This window comes from Monopterus albus, unplaced genomic scaffold, assembly GCF_001952655.1.
Source record: "Monopterus albus unplaced genomic scaffold, M_albus_1.0 scaffold101.1, whole genome shotgun sequence".
In the NCBI taxonomy this organism is placed as follows: Eukaryota; Metazoa; Chordata; class Actinopteri; order Synbranchiformes; family Synbranchidae; genus Monopterus; species Monopterus albus.
The window spans coordinates 380,368-396,451 of NW_018127981.1; the positions used below are offsets into that span (position 1 = coordinate 380,368).

Below are 16,084 nucleotides of genomic sequence, written 5' to 3' on the forward strand. Positions count from 1 at the left end.
AAAGAGTGTGGAGCTATCTAAAGCACTTTGGATGTATGTTTTAATCAAACCACTGGAAAGCATGTATGACATTAAATGCTTACATAAAAGAAGCATGAGATACTGTAACATGAATGGAATAAAGTGCTGCAGAGAGGAAAGACAGGAGGAAGGACAACTAATTTGGTCTGCATCCAGTAGAGAAAATGAGTCAACAGCAAATTATTACTGGATAAACTGTATCTGATGAGTGTGTCCACTGTAAGTGGAAGGTGTTTCCACTTCACTTAAAAGAAAAAGTGAAAAGAAGAAAGAAAAAAGTTACCCCAAAATTTGATGTGAATTATCAGGCCTTTTCTCTTCTCAATCAGAACCAAAATGAATGAAAACATTTTCCATTGCTAACTGGTGCTATGAACAGCTGCACTATGGTTACAGACAGTTATAGGATGCCAGTAACATGCCTCCGCTAACGCTTGTTTCATTGATCTCAAACACAACCAACAGTGTTGTTTAATACCCATGTGTAGACCAATACACATGTCTATTAAAATCAAGCAGCAAACAAAGAAAATGTTTACTGACATCCTTTTTTAACTCACCAAACTTTGCTTCTCTCTCTGTGGGCTATAGTGTATGATTACTTTGTGCATTCAATTACAGCTTGGTGTGAGTGTTTTTTATGCTAATGAAAACTGTAATACTGGAGACAGAAACACAAAACACTTAGTGGAGTACTGAAATGTGAGGTTTATATTGATGCAGATAGAATATTGTACACACAGGTTCTTACCCATCTCCTCCAATCTCCAATCAATTTTTCATATCTAGAGAAAAGTGTGAATTTTTTTCTCACATTTGAAATAAAAACCTTTTGGTTTAATCATTATATATGTTTAAAAATGTGAAAAGGACCTCTGTAAGCCAGGTGGAGCTCCTAAGACTGATGCAAAACAAAAGAAATTAACCAAAGAAGCATGTCACACATCATCAGACACACAATAACAACTGGCCTGCGTCATTACTCAACCAAATAATGTGCCCAGGTGCTAATCACATACATAAACACATAAATATCAGAAGAAAACAGACTCACTGGAAGATACAAAAAAGAAAGAACACAAAACATGTACACATTAATTAGTGTTCTTCAGGAAAGGGCTGGGTCGGATACGGAGATTTCCCATAATTCCCATTTTTTATCTGAAGGCGTGCTGGGAGTGATGAAAAACTGAATGGAAATGTATGTGTGTAGGAAAACACAGTGGTAAAAATATGGTGTATTCAAAGAAAAGTAATCTACAATAAAAGAGAATTCACACAATATTCCAACAGCTTTCAGACAGCTTTGTCACCAAGAAGGATAATGTCTAAAACATTACCAGTTTGGGCTGGTTTTCAACCAGTAAACAGGTCCAAAATGTATATTTCATGTTTTATTTCATACTCACAAATCTGGGCTGAGATCTGTGGGAACATAAAACATGTGCTTATGTGTATTCTCTTTTCATTGTAATTTTGTAATAGTTGCTTGGCAGAATATAGCAATTTTGCACTCATATTTGTTAAAAATGATTTATCTATTTAGTAATTGTTTTATAACTTTACTTGAATTATTATACAAACATCAAAGAAAAGAAAAGTGAAGTTTAAAGAAATCCTGAGATTATGAATTACACTATCAATCAACATTCTGTTTGTAATGAGTGTACATATAACAGTAATACTGTACTTTACATTTTTAATTCAATTTCTATACAGTTAATTACTTCTTTTAAAGATTATCTTCAGTATATGCAGGTGATCTTTAAATGTAATGAAAATTTAAGTTAAATATTTGCAAATGCCAACATCAAAAAATGGTTCAGCCCACTGATTCATTTATATTTCTCTGCATTTCAGCAATTTAGCCTAGCCAGTGCAAAGAGTCTCTGTAGGAAGGTCACCGTATAACTTGAATATCATTTTGCGACTAACGATGTTGGCATATGTGGTCAGTCACACAAAAAGATTTTTAAAATACATTGTATTGTAGTACTTCTGCATATTTCTACCAAGATATATAATATGCTCATTTGTCAACATAAAGTGAAAAAGCAACCTAAAAATTAAAGTAGCTGAGGTCTGTCACAGAATATTTTCCCAGTGGATACAACCAGGCATACTGTGAGGTTAACAATAAAACCAGTTCTTCATGTTGTGACAGAGAGAGAAACTTATTTCACATAGTGCCAATGTGCATGTGCAAAGTATCCCTATGTATACATAAATGACGCACTTTTGTCATTTGTCAGTGTGTGGTAATAGTAAAAATGTAAACATCTTTTCAGAAATCAAAAAGGGCAGCGATAAATCCCATCCATATTAATTTTAGTATAAGGACATAAAATATGTTTGTCAGTTCTCTGTTTTTCTACAAGAAGTGAATTTATCATGCTGTATTAGCAGAAACAGGCTAATGATGACAGCCTGGCTTTGCTAACAAACACCTTGGAAACCTTTGCCAGCTAGCTGTTAGTTAACACCTTGGGTACAATCACATTTTTGTCCATATTTGTCTATATATGTTATCAAAGCAAAATTGCTAAAAGGTGAGAAAATGGCTGACCTATGGTGGGAGTAGTGTGGAACATTAGCCTAAATAACACTGATAAGTTAGCTAAATTTGCTAGCTTGCAGACTGTAGATACACAACTGATGGCGGGGGCTAGACAAACTACAAACCCAAGGTAGATGCCCCATAGGAAATTTTTTGAGTTGCAAAGCAGAAGGAATTTAGTTTAGACAAATCTAGTCTGTATACTCAATGATATATATGCAGTGTTCCCCCATTTAAAGTTAATGATCCAAGATGTGATTCCAAAAGATTTTAACATGGCACAGATGGGTCTGAATATCCTTGTCACCATGGAGGCACAAATGCTCTAGTATATTCAAAATGACTTCTCATTGAAATTGTGGACAAATCATGTCACCATATTTGCTGAAGTCACCCAAAAATGTAATTAAAAAGTTATTTTTCAAAATCATAAATTTAGCTTCCATCCGTCATTGCCAATCTGCAAATTATTTTTAGCTCCATGATTGGATGTTTACATATGGTAATGTTCTCCCTTACCATATGTCCACATGCACAGGCCTGTACCTTTGAGTTTTTAATCAGAGAAACCTGGTACTTTCTACAGGTTACTGATATCTACTAATATTGCATGATTTATTGGTACTACAGGCATATTTCACATTGCTTGCTGCCGAGTTGTTTAATGCAACTTTAAATCTTTGAAATGTTTCATTGTCACTCTTTCAACACAGATATATGCCCATCAGACTCATCAGTAACCTCTGTCCAAACATTCTGTGACAGGCCTCTTTTATTCTGAAAGATTAATGGAGAAGTGAAGCGGGCCTGTCAGTGTGTTGGCTTGCAGTGAGTTCACAGGGTGCTGTATACGGACAGGGACGCACATAGAGAACAGCAGAAGTGGAAAAGAGGCAGCAGGTTATGGATGGAGAGTGAGAGTTTGCTGGTTTGTTTATTACCTGGTTACTCGGGGTGGGACAGGCGCAAGACGGGGCTGCACTAGGATGGACTGACGCCTCCCCTAAGAGAAATCACCGTATCTCATCAACACAGGAGGAAAGGAGAGGAGAGGAAAGGAGAGGACGGTTGAAAGCAGGAGGCAGAGGAGGAAGTGACAGTAATAGAGGGAGGGGAGGCTTGTGTGCAGTGGGCAGGATTCAGTAGGGCGGTGAAGGTTGAGGAAAACAACCCCCAAACAACAATACACACACAATGCAAAACAAAAAGTGAACAGAAAACAAGGACATAAATATACATAAAAATGCTTACTAACACACATTTACATACACATATATAATGCCAACCTACACACGCAGCATTATCGGACAACCCAGCAGCCTGAAAGCAGTAAAGCAGCGTGCCATGCTATGCGTCATTAACAGAACTCATGCTTATATAGAACAAGAAAGGTAAAGGCATTAAATCATCCACTCCACACGACCTCTGCATCTGAAAGTAGCTGATTCATTAGACGTTGGAAACCTGAATCTTGCAGGTTTCCTAGTTCAAAAAGATAAAAATACAGCGTAATTAACATGCTTATATCAAACATGCAGTCACCTACTCTATGACACATGTAAGCACAACTGGAAAACCCAGAATCATATTTACATTAACACTATATCCAAAAAACACAGAAAAACAAAAAGAGGATTGTTGTATTCAAACACACGCTTCACCACACATACACACAAAAATTCAATAACTTGAACAATCAGTAAAGATAAAAAAATAAATGTATGAAACATTGATATGATTAATCCCACTGCACACTTAGGAAGCATTTGTTTTATTAAATATACCTCCCTTGCTGCTAATCAAAGAAAAAGTTTATATCATTTAGTAAAATCTAAAGTAAGGCTCTACAAATAATCAATTGAATACTTAAATATTATAAAGTGAATAAATGATTAGTTCTAAAAATTATATACATTCATAGTACAGATTATATTGGTACTTAATTTATTGCTGCAAAAATGTGATATGCTCTTACATTTGAACCCATTTTGGAGGATATTTTTGCTACCAGATTTTACAGGGTTTCTGCAATGTACACCGTAATCTATTTGATGCTTTTAAAGACACCAGAATATAATTTAACATCTTTTTCATGGTCGTACCAGTCAAAGGATGACAGAAAAACAGCAGGGACAATGGGGGATCCTGCACCTGTGTTATTATGTGAGGCCTAATTAAGTGTGAGGTGTTGCTTTGGATGTTGGAAGCAGTAGCCTGAGGAAGCAAACGCATCGTGCCCCTCCCTTCTCACTCCCTATTAATTTACTTTCCCCCCTCTCAGCTGCTGCATGTGCCACTAATCTCAGCCATTAAAGATGAATGCCATCACAGTGGTTAAAGACTGAAGAGCTTGAAGCTAAATATAAAACTAAGCAGTGATTCCTGACAAAACAACCCCACATAAAATCTCATTTAAGTACCCTCTACTTTATCATGGTGATGGCATGTAGATTAAAGAAGTATTTCAGTATAAAATAACTTTTTTGATCTCACATTTGTTCCCATGAATCAATAAGTACTATTTATACCAATTTAAATAAGGCAGTGCCTTATTTAAGACATTATTTACAGAGATTAATGTTTGTCAAACATTTTAGTAGACTAATTATTCCACTACTTTGGTTTATGATCAAATGCCTGCAAACCAAATGGTGTGTTTAGAGTTAATTTGCTAATGTTAATATGCCAACACACGAAACTGAGATAATTAACATGACAAACAACAGACCTGCAAATTGTCAGCCTGTTTGCGCACCAGTGTGAGCATGTTAGCATGGTTATGTTAGCATTTAGCTCAAAGCACAACAGCCAAATTACAGCCATATCTGAGCTGAGCTGCATTATAATGTACAGGTGTTTACTGTATCACATCCTCTCACTGTAGATCCCACTGGTTTCAACACAGTTATCTGTGTATATATTGGGTGTTCTATTGTAATAAACTGCAGTAGCTATACATTTTGACTCCAAAGATCTCTCTATTTAGTTTCATTTCACTTTAACTGATGTCTTTTATCTGTCTCTGTCTGCTCTAATCGAGATTTTTATATTCTAAAAAAAAGCCTGAGAGATCTGAGAGATTTATCAGTCTGTCTTATTTTTCACCTGCTTTAGCATGAGACTGAGACTGTTGTTTAGCAGACACATTTAAGTATCTTAAATTATTTGATTTTAAAAAATAAAAAATTTTAGGTTTTCAAATTTCATTTGCTGATTTTCTTTAACATTCCAATAAACTGAAGATATTTGGGACTTTTGGACAAACATTTCATAACATCAGTGTGAGCTCAAGTAAACTGTTCTGTACATTTTTCATTCTTCTTCTTCTTCTTCTTCTTCTTATTATTATTATAATACATTTTATAAACCAAATTATTATCCAAGTAATTTAAAAGTAATTGCAAGTATAACTGATAATGAAAACAAATGTTAGTTGTGGTCCTGGATCACTTGTGGCATTGGTAACATAGAAACCTGGTAGTTTACTTGCCCCTTGCATGGGGATATGTACATACACACTGAGAGCCGATGTACCAGAGTCAGATTCTTCGTGTGTCCAACACACCTGGCCAATAAAGCTGATTCTGATTCTGATTCTGATAATGGTGATGACTTCATATTATTAATGCTAAATATATACAGTAAATACTTTTCCTAAATGTAGAGCCTTTTATTTGAAGCATCTGTCAGCTGGTCCTGGCATGTTTCATTGTCTTGTTCTCTCCCTACATCTCTTCATGGCTAACTAGAAATCTGCCATGAAGCTATTCTTTGTTTGTTTCTTTTGTTTTTTTCATGCAATTAATTTTCAAATATGATAAAAAAGAAATAACGAACATGTGAAGTGAGGCTACAGCTTAAGGTCTCTGACATAGAACTGAAATTTTTGAAGGCTAGGATTAATATTAACGTGTCAAATGAACTCAAACCTCACACATACCTTGAATGTGAGATAATTATTTTGTTTCATTTAATACTCAGGATGCATCTATATTAAATTAGCCTGTGCTGCAGCTGAAAATGAAATGAAATGAAATGCCTGGTTTGGTTTTAATCTTGCAGCATTAATGTTATGATGATTGTGCTGCATTTGTCCTACAGTAGAAGCAAACAGACTAATGCCAAGAGAATTGAAAGGCACAGCTCACAGAGGCATTTGGTACTGTTCTTTATAACCCTTAGCATCTCATTGTTCTCAGAATCTTTGGAGTAATAACTAAGTGAAATCTGAACAAGGGCTCATAATACAGATATTTTTAGATTCAGTCTGACTTACACTTCCTGTCCATCATGAGTAAACATCCATAAATTAGCTGTGAAATAATAAAACATGATTCTCAGAACTTGCCTGAGAATTATTATGATTTGAATGTTTCTACAGTATTGAAGTAATTCCCTTTGAGTTGTCTATACATTCATTGGTACAACACACACAGGAACTGATAATAGTTTGTTCGGCATACTTTTAATTGTGGAAATTTTCCAAAATGTATACAAATATACACAAAAAATGGGTCTTGAATTGTAGTTAACAGCAAACCTCACTGTTGAATCCATGTACTTCCTGTTTACATCCTCAAAGCATCATGGGAACTTTAATTAACACTGCAAGAAAAGATTATTCTAAGAGTTAAAGATAAATATATAAATGTAGTTAAAAAGGACTACTGGACAATTAGGTGGGTTTGAGGTGATGATCGGTAATTGTACATCACTTGAATATGTTCATTTTCTGCTACTTCACACTTCTGCTCCTCTACTATTCAGAGGAAAATATACTTCTGCTACTTTTATTTGATAACTTTAGCTTCTCAATGCCTTGCAAATTCAATTTCACAAGTTACTGTACCTATCAGTGTATAAGATGATTAAACATTGCACAGCTGCCACATTACCAGCTGCAATATTAAAGTGATGTACATTTTAATCCATCAATTATAGGCCAGTAATACAAAGTATATTATTCTCAAATGGACCAAGAGTACTTTTATATTTGATACTTTAAGTAGCCTGTTTTTTGTGCCTTTATATAAAATAATTAGGAATGAATGGCTTACATGTGTTACAGCATTTAAGCACACACACACACACACACACACACACACTTTGACAGAAAAAAAAAGGTGGGTTGAGAGCATGAAATGAAAAAGCCTTGAGGAAAAAAAGCTCCTGAAGACACAGCATCACTAAAACCACGCAGCATACAGTGCAGTGAAATCTGGGCCTTGGCTGTTCAATAACCTGAATGTAAGTCTGATCCTACATCATGTGTAGAACAGGTTTGAGGAGTTTGAACCCCGACATGCTAAGCAGAAACATTTGACAGAAACAACAGCAGAGCTGGCTATATCACCACACACCCAGATATGCTCACAAACCCAGCTAGTCTCTTCGATTTACAGAGCTTCCCAGTACGTTGGCACAGAAGGCAGTCAGACCCAAACGTAGGAACAGGAGAAGACAATCAGAGGGACCACGTACACACAACAGACAAAATAATAAGAGTAGCAGGGGAAAAGACAGGTAGAGGGAGAGAGAAGATAGCACGGGCCACCGTACGGACTCGACGAGAGAGGAAGCAGTCTCACAGACCTGATCAGCGAAAATCCTGGCTTTTGGCTCAATAATGGGTCCTCCCCTCAATTCATCCTCCACAGCCATGAGTCTTGGAAGCAAAGAGAAAAAGAGAGGGAGGGTGGGGGGGGGGGGGGTGGTTGACAGAAAGAAAGGGAGTATTATGAATTCAACTGAATTCAAAATGAGACTTTAGAAGAAGTCGAGCAGATTCATCTTCAACATCTGTCCCAACAGCACCACAGTGATAAAATGCTGGTTAGTTCTTTCTCAAATCTTAGAGGCAGCTCAGTCTTTTAAGCCCATGCAAATGTTGAGCAACAGTAACCCAAGCCATGCTTTATGAGGCACTGCCAATTTTCACTGGTGGAGCCTTTTTTATTCTTGCTCCCATGAGACTCATCAAAAATGTTTTTGCCCAGTTTAAGGTGTTTTCAAAGCACAATTAGAGCCAAGTGTGGACCATTCGCTGGGTTATCTGAGGTGAATGGTTCAGTAACAGAACCCAATCATCCCGAGGGAATTGCCCATCTTACGTAGCATGGACTGACTGAGGCATTGGTGGAAAATCCTTTGAATGATCATTTCAAAGAGTCCTCTTACACATAATGACCTAGCTTACTGCTGCAGTTTTCATGAGCCGGCAAACAGTGCATGTTTCTCAGGTCTCCTGATTTTCCCAGTGCCAGGGTTTTACTCCAGATAAGGTCATTCAAAGATATTTCTCACACAGGGTTATCTTGCAGTTACACAGCCAAATAGCTAAACTGTGAGTATTGTGATGGTGATGATAAATGCCAAATGAAAGTTAGTGTGAATAAAAAAACCTTTTGAGTTAATATACGCCATTGCATTGCTTTCATGACTTCCCATCTGTTTTACAATTTTTTTTTGTTAACACTTTGCAGCAGCAGAATAAACATCTTTGCAATTTGTTAACATGAAAAAGGTGTGCTGGAATATTATCCCCTTATAATAGTTCACAGAGGAGTAACTTTGCAAATTTATGCCAATTTATCTGGGTAAACTGACCAAAGAGACTCACTCGTGTGTTCGTTAAGGCACTAGGCTGATCAAAAACTTGACAGGAACATTTAATTGCTACCATGTTTCAATGCAGAATAAATAAACCACTAATCAAGTCATATTGTGTCACTCACTTTTCATTCATATACATTCATATAATTTTATTCAGAACACAGAGAAGCACGTTTGACAATAAAGAAGGAAAATCCACAGGTGAAGTTTCAAACATAAGTGTTTGGATGTTTTATTCCATAAATAATGTACAGTGTTGAGTTATTTTACAAAAGAAGAGAATAGGAAAAGAAAAGAAAAGTCATAAGCACAGACAGAAATATTAGCACTCTCCCAAAAAACAATGGAATGTAACATGGGTATACAGCATTAGGATTTTGACATGACTTCAAAAGGCAGACAATGATTCATGTGGGTGATATGTTACAAAAAAAAAAGAAAAAACTTAAGCTTTTTATATCCAGTTGTTCTTCAAGTAGTGTGCTTTTGAGGTCAAGTCGTACATGTAGTCAGTACAATGTGTATCTACCAGTACAAGGTGAAAATGTCTGAATATTTTGCTACAGAGAAAAAGGCAAGAGACAACGGTGTCAAACAGGATGTAAAGTCAATGGAAAGAAACAACAGACCTGGATCAAACAGCAGCTGCAAATACTTTCTTTTTTGCCAAGAAGTGCAACATATAATACGCCACTATGACTGAAAACTTACCTCTTAACATCTGATTGGTGCTGTTGTAGCTGACCCCACCCATCTGGTTAAAACAGACTAAGAATTATTTGCAACTGTTTGACACAGGTCTGCATAAAAGTGAATGTAAACCCTTGGCTGTTGCTACAAGCCATGTCAATCACACACACATCAAGCCAAAACCACTATGAAATCATTTGCAAGTTTTAAACATAAATTTTGCCATAGTATTATACAGCCTATCAATATATTCTTGCTACAAAAGACAGGCAGATATACTGACACCAGAATATTATCTATATCTCTGGAGATGGAAAAAGAAAATAATATTATGGTTGCCCTTTAATAATAATATTTAAATCATACTGTAACTGCATAAGTTAAATGACAGTACTGTATAACTTTCTTAAACAACTACTTACCATGTCACTGGACACCACCAATGACAGACTGCAGGTCAAAAGTCATACCAAGCATATACAGAAAATCATACAGATATATATATATTAAAAATGTTTCACTTTAATTAATAAATAATATCCATTGCAGTCTTTCATTTAAAATGCAGATACGTTCACAAACACCATACAGTTAAGCCAAAAAAAGGAGGAAAAACTTAAGAACACACTTTGCAGAACATACTGTTGTCAAAGAGTCACGTCATCGTTGTCATGTTGTCTCTGGTGTTTTGCACTTTACAGTATTCCAGGTCTTTATTTTCTCTGCTTAGATATGATGGATGGCACCTGGTAAAAAATTTTAGCAGGAAGGTTCTTTATGTACACAAAATGCATACAATATATCTCATAAGGACACTGCATGTGCAACTACAGAAACAGCATGTGTAGACATATTGTATCTATTATTGCGCTTCACCTGCTAAATAGGTAGGTATTGCAAAGTTAAAATTGTTATGATAAATAAATAATCTTCATATATATTTCATAGATTATTATTGTTATGGCTCTTGCATCACACACTTTAATATGCTATGGATTATAGTTAAAAATATATTACTATGACAGGTAGAATTAAAAGCATTCACCCCCCCCCCCACCACCCTCCCGCCAACCCAATCAATCTCTAAACAGCTCGGGGAAGATAAATAGTTTCATTCATATTTATAATCACCAAAATACATTAAAATATTTTCAAAAAATAGGAGACCCTGTAGCCAACTAAGTGGATCACTATCCTGAAGAAAAAATATACTGGATACACATGCTACAGGTAAAGTGGATTCAGTGTTTCAGTGGTTTCAACATAGCATGACCTAAAACTCAATGTTTGGCTTTGGTTTAAATTAGACTGTTGAGAACAAAAAGTCTATCTGGTCTAATGAGAGTTACTAGATTTGCTTTGAGCTTAAAGTAGAGTTTATACACAAAATATTAAGGCTTGTCTGAAAGGAAAATCTCTGAAACTTGAAACACAAAGCTAACTGTTTTGCAGACTAAGAGAGTTTTCAAGCCTACACAAGAGCCTTGAATTCGGGATCACTTAACTTGCTTTTCCACCAGCGTAATAAATCTGAATGCAAAAATTTAACATAAAAGTCAATTCAAGATGAAAAACATACGGTTATGATCATACTTGTCATTTCCCTAAGGTTTTGCAGTCCAATCAATCCAACAGGAAGGACTGAGACCATACTTCTTGGCATTCTCACTCTGTGCATCAGAATTCAAATGTGTCCAGACAGTGCACAGATCTCGCAGTGCAGTCAATGACATGGTCTGGCTCAGTGAGTTGTGAATAAAACTTGGAAGCATCCAGATCTGCTACTTAATTCTCTGTGTGGTCAGATGACAAAAGTCACACAAGTTACAAGTGTGAGCCTTAGATATATCGCTTTCCTGCACACGATGCTTCATGTGTGCAGCAGATTTGCTGTATTTGCTTTACAGTAAGCTTATAATCAATGATTCAGTTTCTCTTTTATGTGACATATTTCCTCTATGCCTTTATGCTTGAATTTTCATCATTCACTGACTGGTTCATATTTTGTCTCCCATCTTCATATTACACCATAGCATCATATGCACTGTATGTAAAAAAGAGAGGTATTGGTCCTTGTGTTCACCCTGTAGAAAGATACATCAGCAGTCCTTCGGTGAACTGAGTTCACCTTGGTTTAAAATGGAATAGTTAATATTAAACCATGATCTTCCATAATCCTGTGCCTGAAGGTCCAAACACTGCTTTGAGTTGCTTTAAAAGTGCAGACATGTTTCTGAAGTTATTACATTTTCAATCCTCTTGTGCTTTTACAGTGCAATCTCTTGGGAGAGTCAAGTGGAAATTAAGCTAAGTAGAATCACCTCAAATGATCCCGAGATCCAGTTAAGAGCTAGAACTATGTTTATAAAAATGGCAGATGATAAATGCAAGAGCACAAGGACATGGGAAGGTGTTTACTGATGGTTGTATATACAAGGTTATGGTGTTAGAGATGGTTTCCCATAAAAGATGAGCAGGACTGTCTCTGTCTTCATTCCATGTCTTCTTTCCTGGAGTGGATTAGAAGTGGCAATATTCTCTGTCACAGATATCCACCCTTAAGTTGCAGACCATAGACTATTATAAGATGTGAACAAGAAAATATTGTACTCTTTTCCTTACAGAGTCTTTTTTAGTAAATTCCTTCCACCAAAAAATAAATAAAACTACATCTAATGTGCAGTCACACTTATAATGCTCTGGAAATCCTGACAACACAGCAAACATTTGTATTTTCATGTCAGTACAGCTGAGATACAATCAACATCTCACTTGTTTCCCATCAACTACTTAATTATGTGGTTTATCAATAAAAACTAAAACTTGCACCATTACAATTTCACACAACCACTCAATAAATTAGAACTCAGCTGGAGTTCTCCACAGTCCTCCAAATATGATGTTCTTGAATGACAAGTAAACCATGTTGTGAGGTTATGATGCAACAAGAGCTTAGAGGACAATCAAAGACTTCTTTGCCCAACTTAACTCATTTGAAAAGCACCAACCGTCAAGGGAACATGTCCTGCATGCTTAGCAAAGATACAGCTCTCTGTCCTCCGACTTATACTGTCTCATTTAATTTGTCATTCATTGTATCTACAGCTTTGGCTTTCAACACACAGCTGCCTGCCTCACTCCCAGGACTGTAGTACATCCTCTTACTAGTACTTCATCCTACTCTGCAATACTTTTTGCAAAATAACAACCTCTGGTAAACAGAGTCCAACCCCAATATGCAGTTTATGTATTTCTGGAAATAACCATGTCAAGTTCATGTCTCATTCTTGTTAAATAGAATCCAATATGCTGAAGTTGTACTGTGTCAACCAACTCTTCAGAAGTATGATAATTCTTTTTTAATGAATTCTAGCAATCTTTATATGAGGAAATCGTTGCTTCTTCTGCATATTTTGGAAGAACACTCTTATAGTCTATTCACCAAAGCATCATAATAAACAAAAATAAAGTCATTGTGGCCTGCTCATGGCCTTTCTTTAAAAAAACAACAACACAGCTGTCTTTTTCCCTCCATCCCAACAACAGCCTCCATTTACCTGCTAATTATTCCTTGAATTTGGGAGTCTTTCTCCAGTTGCTGTTGCCGTAGCCTCCTCTCACTGTCCTCGAGTCGGTTCTGGTACTGTAGGAGGATCTTATTGGTCTGCTGCTCCTGCGTGAGGAGTCTCCGCTCGTACTCCTCCAGCTTTTTGTGAGACACCACCAGGCGCTCCTTCAGGGAGTTGATCTCCTCCTCATACTCCCGTACCTGAGGCAGAGATGTAAAGAGAATACAAAATTAAAGGTGTTTTTACTGGGGTGGTGTTTACTGTACCAGCCTTGAATTCTCCATGGAATTACCAGGTACAGCCTCTGGTGAATTTATGCATTTTCTGTCACACAAACTGTAAAGTAGAAAACCACCTCCAAATATTCAAAATTAAGATGGCTGTCTTCCATTAATACTGTGGTACAGTGCATATACCGAACACTGTAAAAGATTTATGAACATTTGGCTGATGGATGTCGTTTCCCACACTGTGTGAGACCACTTGACTTCTGCATAAAGATCAGATCTGAACACCATCTGCTTAGCAATGACAGACATGACTCAATGTTCCTGCAATTTACTAAACATGAATTAATGGTTTTTACTTTAAAGCGCAGTTCAGAAACTTAAAAGTGATACCAACCCTGTCCATGCGTGACTCATCCATGCTTTTTGAGTACTCCTTTAGTTTAAAATCTTCCCGGTCAATCCGCGAACTTTCAATGTCAGCTGACAGATGAGGCATGTTGGAGACCCAGGCCACTGTTCGCTCATTAGCTGGGGTTGGGGGATTGAGGGTAGATGGAGACTGGGAGCCCTACGAAAAAAGGCCAGCACACTGGACGTGAGAACATGAGTTCTTAAGTGGATGAAAGTCAGTTTCATTACAAGTGATTCTGTGCAGGCTTTTATCCAAAGTACGGCTGACCCTTGGTGGGACTCCATCCCTTAATCCTGCCAGTGTCAGTGTCATAGTCTACTCAGTGAGCTACACACACATACACACACAATTAAAAGCCATATAAGTAACTGACATGTTACACATAGTTGAGAAATAGCTGTGAGCACAGGTAGTGTCAGAAAAAACTGGAGTGTCAAAGAGAAGATTAAAAAGAGAAGAACATAAATCTATAGCGTGCAGATATTACCTGTTTACTCATAGTGGGTTTGAGCAGATGCTGTTGCTGCTGAGATTGTTGCTGTGGTGACTGTTGAGTGCTCTGACTGGCAGTTCCCTGTGGACTGTGGCTTTCCCTGACAGAGCTCTGCTGGTGGGGCAAGCCTGGGGCAGTGTTGTCTTTGATGGACAGCTGCCGAGACCCATGCTGCCTGCCGCTGTAACCGGACTCTGGTGACTGGAGGAGATTCCCACTCTGCGGTCGTGTTTTAGCTGGAGCAGCAGGAGCAGCAGCTGAGCTGACAGACAGCTGATGGGAGGTCTGGGACTTGATGCGCTGTGTGGGGGGCGGAGCAACAGAACTCTGGCGCACAGGCTGGACTGTGGAGGGAGGTGTTGTGGTCAAAGAGGAGTGAGAAGTTCCTGTCTGGGAGGCCATGCCCATCATTTGCTGTTGCTGTTGAAGGTTATCCTTAGGAAGAAAAGAAATTAATAATACTATATGCTAGCATTTTCATTCTTTGTTTTAGATCAAAGAATTTATTGGGTGTTCAGACTGAAAACAACTGTGTTAATAAAATGCAAGGGCATGTTGAGCCAGGTAGGGGATATACAGTACATCCATCCATTTTCTAAACCACTTAGTCCCAAACAGGGTCAGAGCCAATCCCAGCCAGCTGTGGGCAAGAGGCAGGGTACATCCTGGACAGGTCGCCAGTCCACTGCAGGGCTAGCACACAGATGAACAACCACTCACACACAATCACTCCTACTGGCAATTTAGAGACAACAATCAACCTATGTCTGCATGTCTTTGGAAGGAAGCCAGAGCACCCGGAAAGAACATGCAAACTCCACACAGAAAGGCCCTGGGTCAGCCAGGGCTTGAACCCAGAATCTTCTCGTTGTGAGACAACAGTGCTAACCACTGCGCTACCATACTGCTGTGTTTCCCCACATACAGTACAATGAAATCCAATATAGGAAGTTCAGTTTGAGAAATAAATTGATGACTTTACAACTATGAAGTAGACAGTAGAAAGAGTTTTCAGATCCCGAAATGTACTACCCAGAATGTGCACCTAAAACTAATTTAATAAAAAGAAGTTAAAATGGATCCAAAAATATACACACATAGCGGATTTAAGATGTCATGAGAATACAGGAAGACTACATTTACCTGCACATGCATGGACATCTGTCTGCGTCCATATTCAGCCCTGCTGTAGTCGTCACTGTAGCTGTGTGAGTGGATGATGCTGGGTTGGCCCAGGTGACTGTCCCTGGTCCTGAGGGTGGACAGGTCCTCACTGCGAGAGAACCCCCCGTGGGCGAACTGTGGGATGTAGGACTGGTGTGAAGGCTCAGGCTCTGGTGTCAGGAGCAGGGGTGCGGGAGGTTGAGCCCGGCTATGCTGGTGATGGAGCTGTTGCTGTTGAGGCCCATCAGCAGTCGCCAGATGAAAGAGGGGATTCTGGAAGGAAAGCGGGTAGCGCATGGCGGCGGCCTGCTGTTGCTGCTGCTGGGATAGCGAGTC

At 37.9% G+C, this 16,084-nt stretch overlaps 1 protein-coding gene across 10 annotated transcripts in view; it reads right to left on the minus strand.

The window, feature by feature from the left end:
• Window positions 1-16,084, minus strand: part of syngap1b (synaptic Ras GTPase activating protein 1b) — a 132,319-nt gene that overhangs the window by 6,792 nt on the left and 109,443 nt on the right. For 6 of the 10 annotated variants that reach the window (XM_020609696.1, XM_020609690.1, XM_020609688.1 and 3 more), the window contains 5 exons: window positions 15,728-16,084; window positions 14,579-15,019; window positions 14,074-14,247; window positions 13,438-13,649; window positions 8,171-8,243 (listed from right to left, as the gene is read on the minus strand). The exon at window positions 15,728-16,084 is cut by the window's right edge. In XM_020609696.1, the coding sequence (XP_020465352.1) occupies window positions 8,171-8,243; window positions 13,438-13,649; window positions 14,074-14,247; window positions 14,579-15,019; window positions 15,728-16,084 (1,257 nt within the window). Of the gene's footprint in view, window positions 1-3,519; window positions 3,582-8,170; window positions 8,244-10,971; window positions 12,391-13,437; window positions 13,650-14,073; window positions 14,248-14,578; window positions 15,020-15,727 lie in introns of those variants that run through there. The other 4 variants (XM_020609691.1, XM_020609692.1, XM_020609693.1 and 1 more) reach the window with 3 other exon arrangements.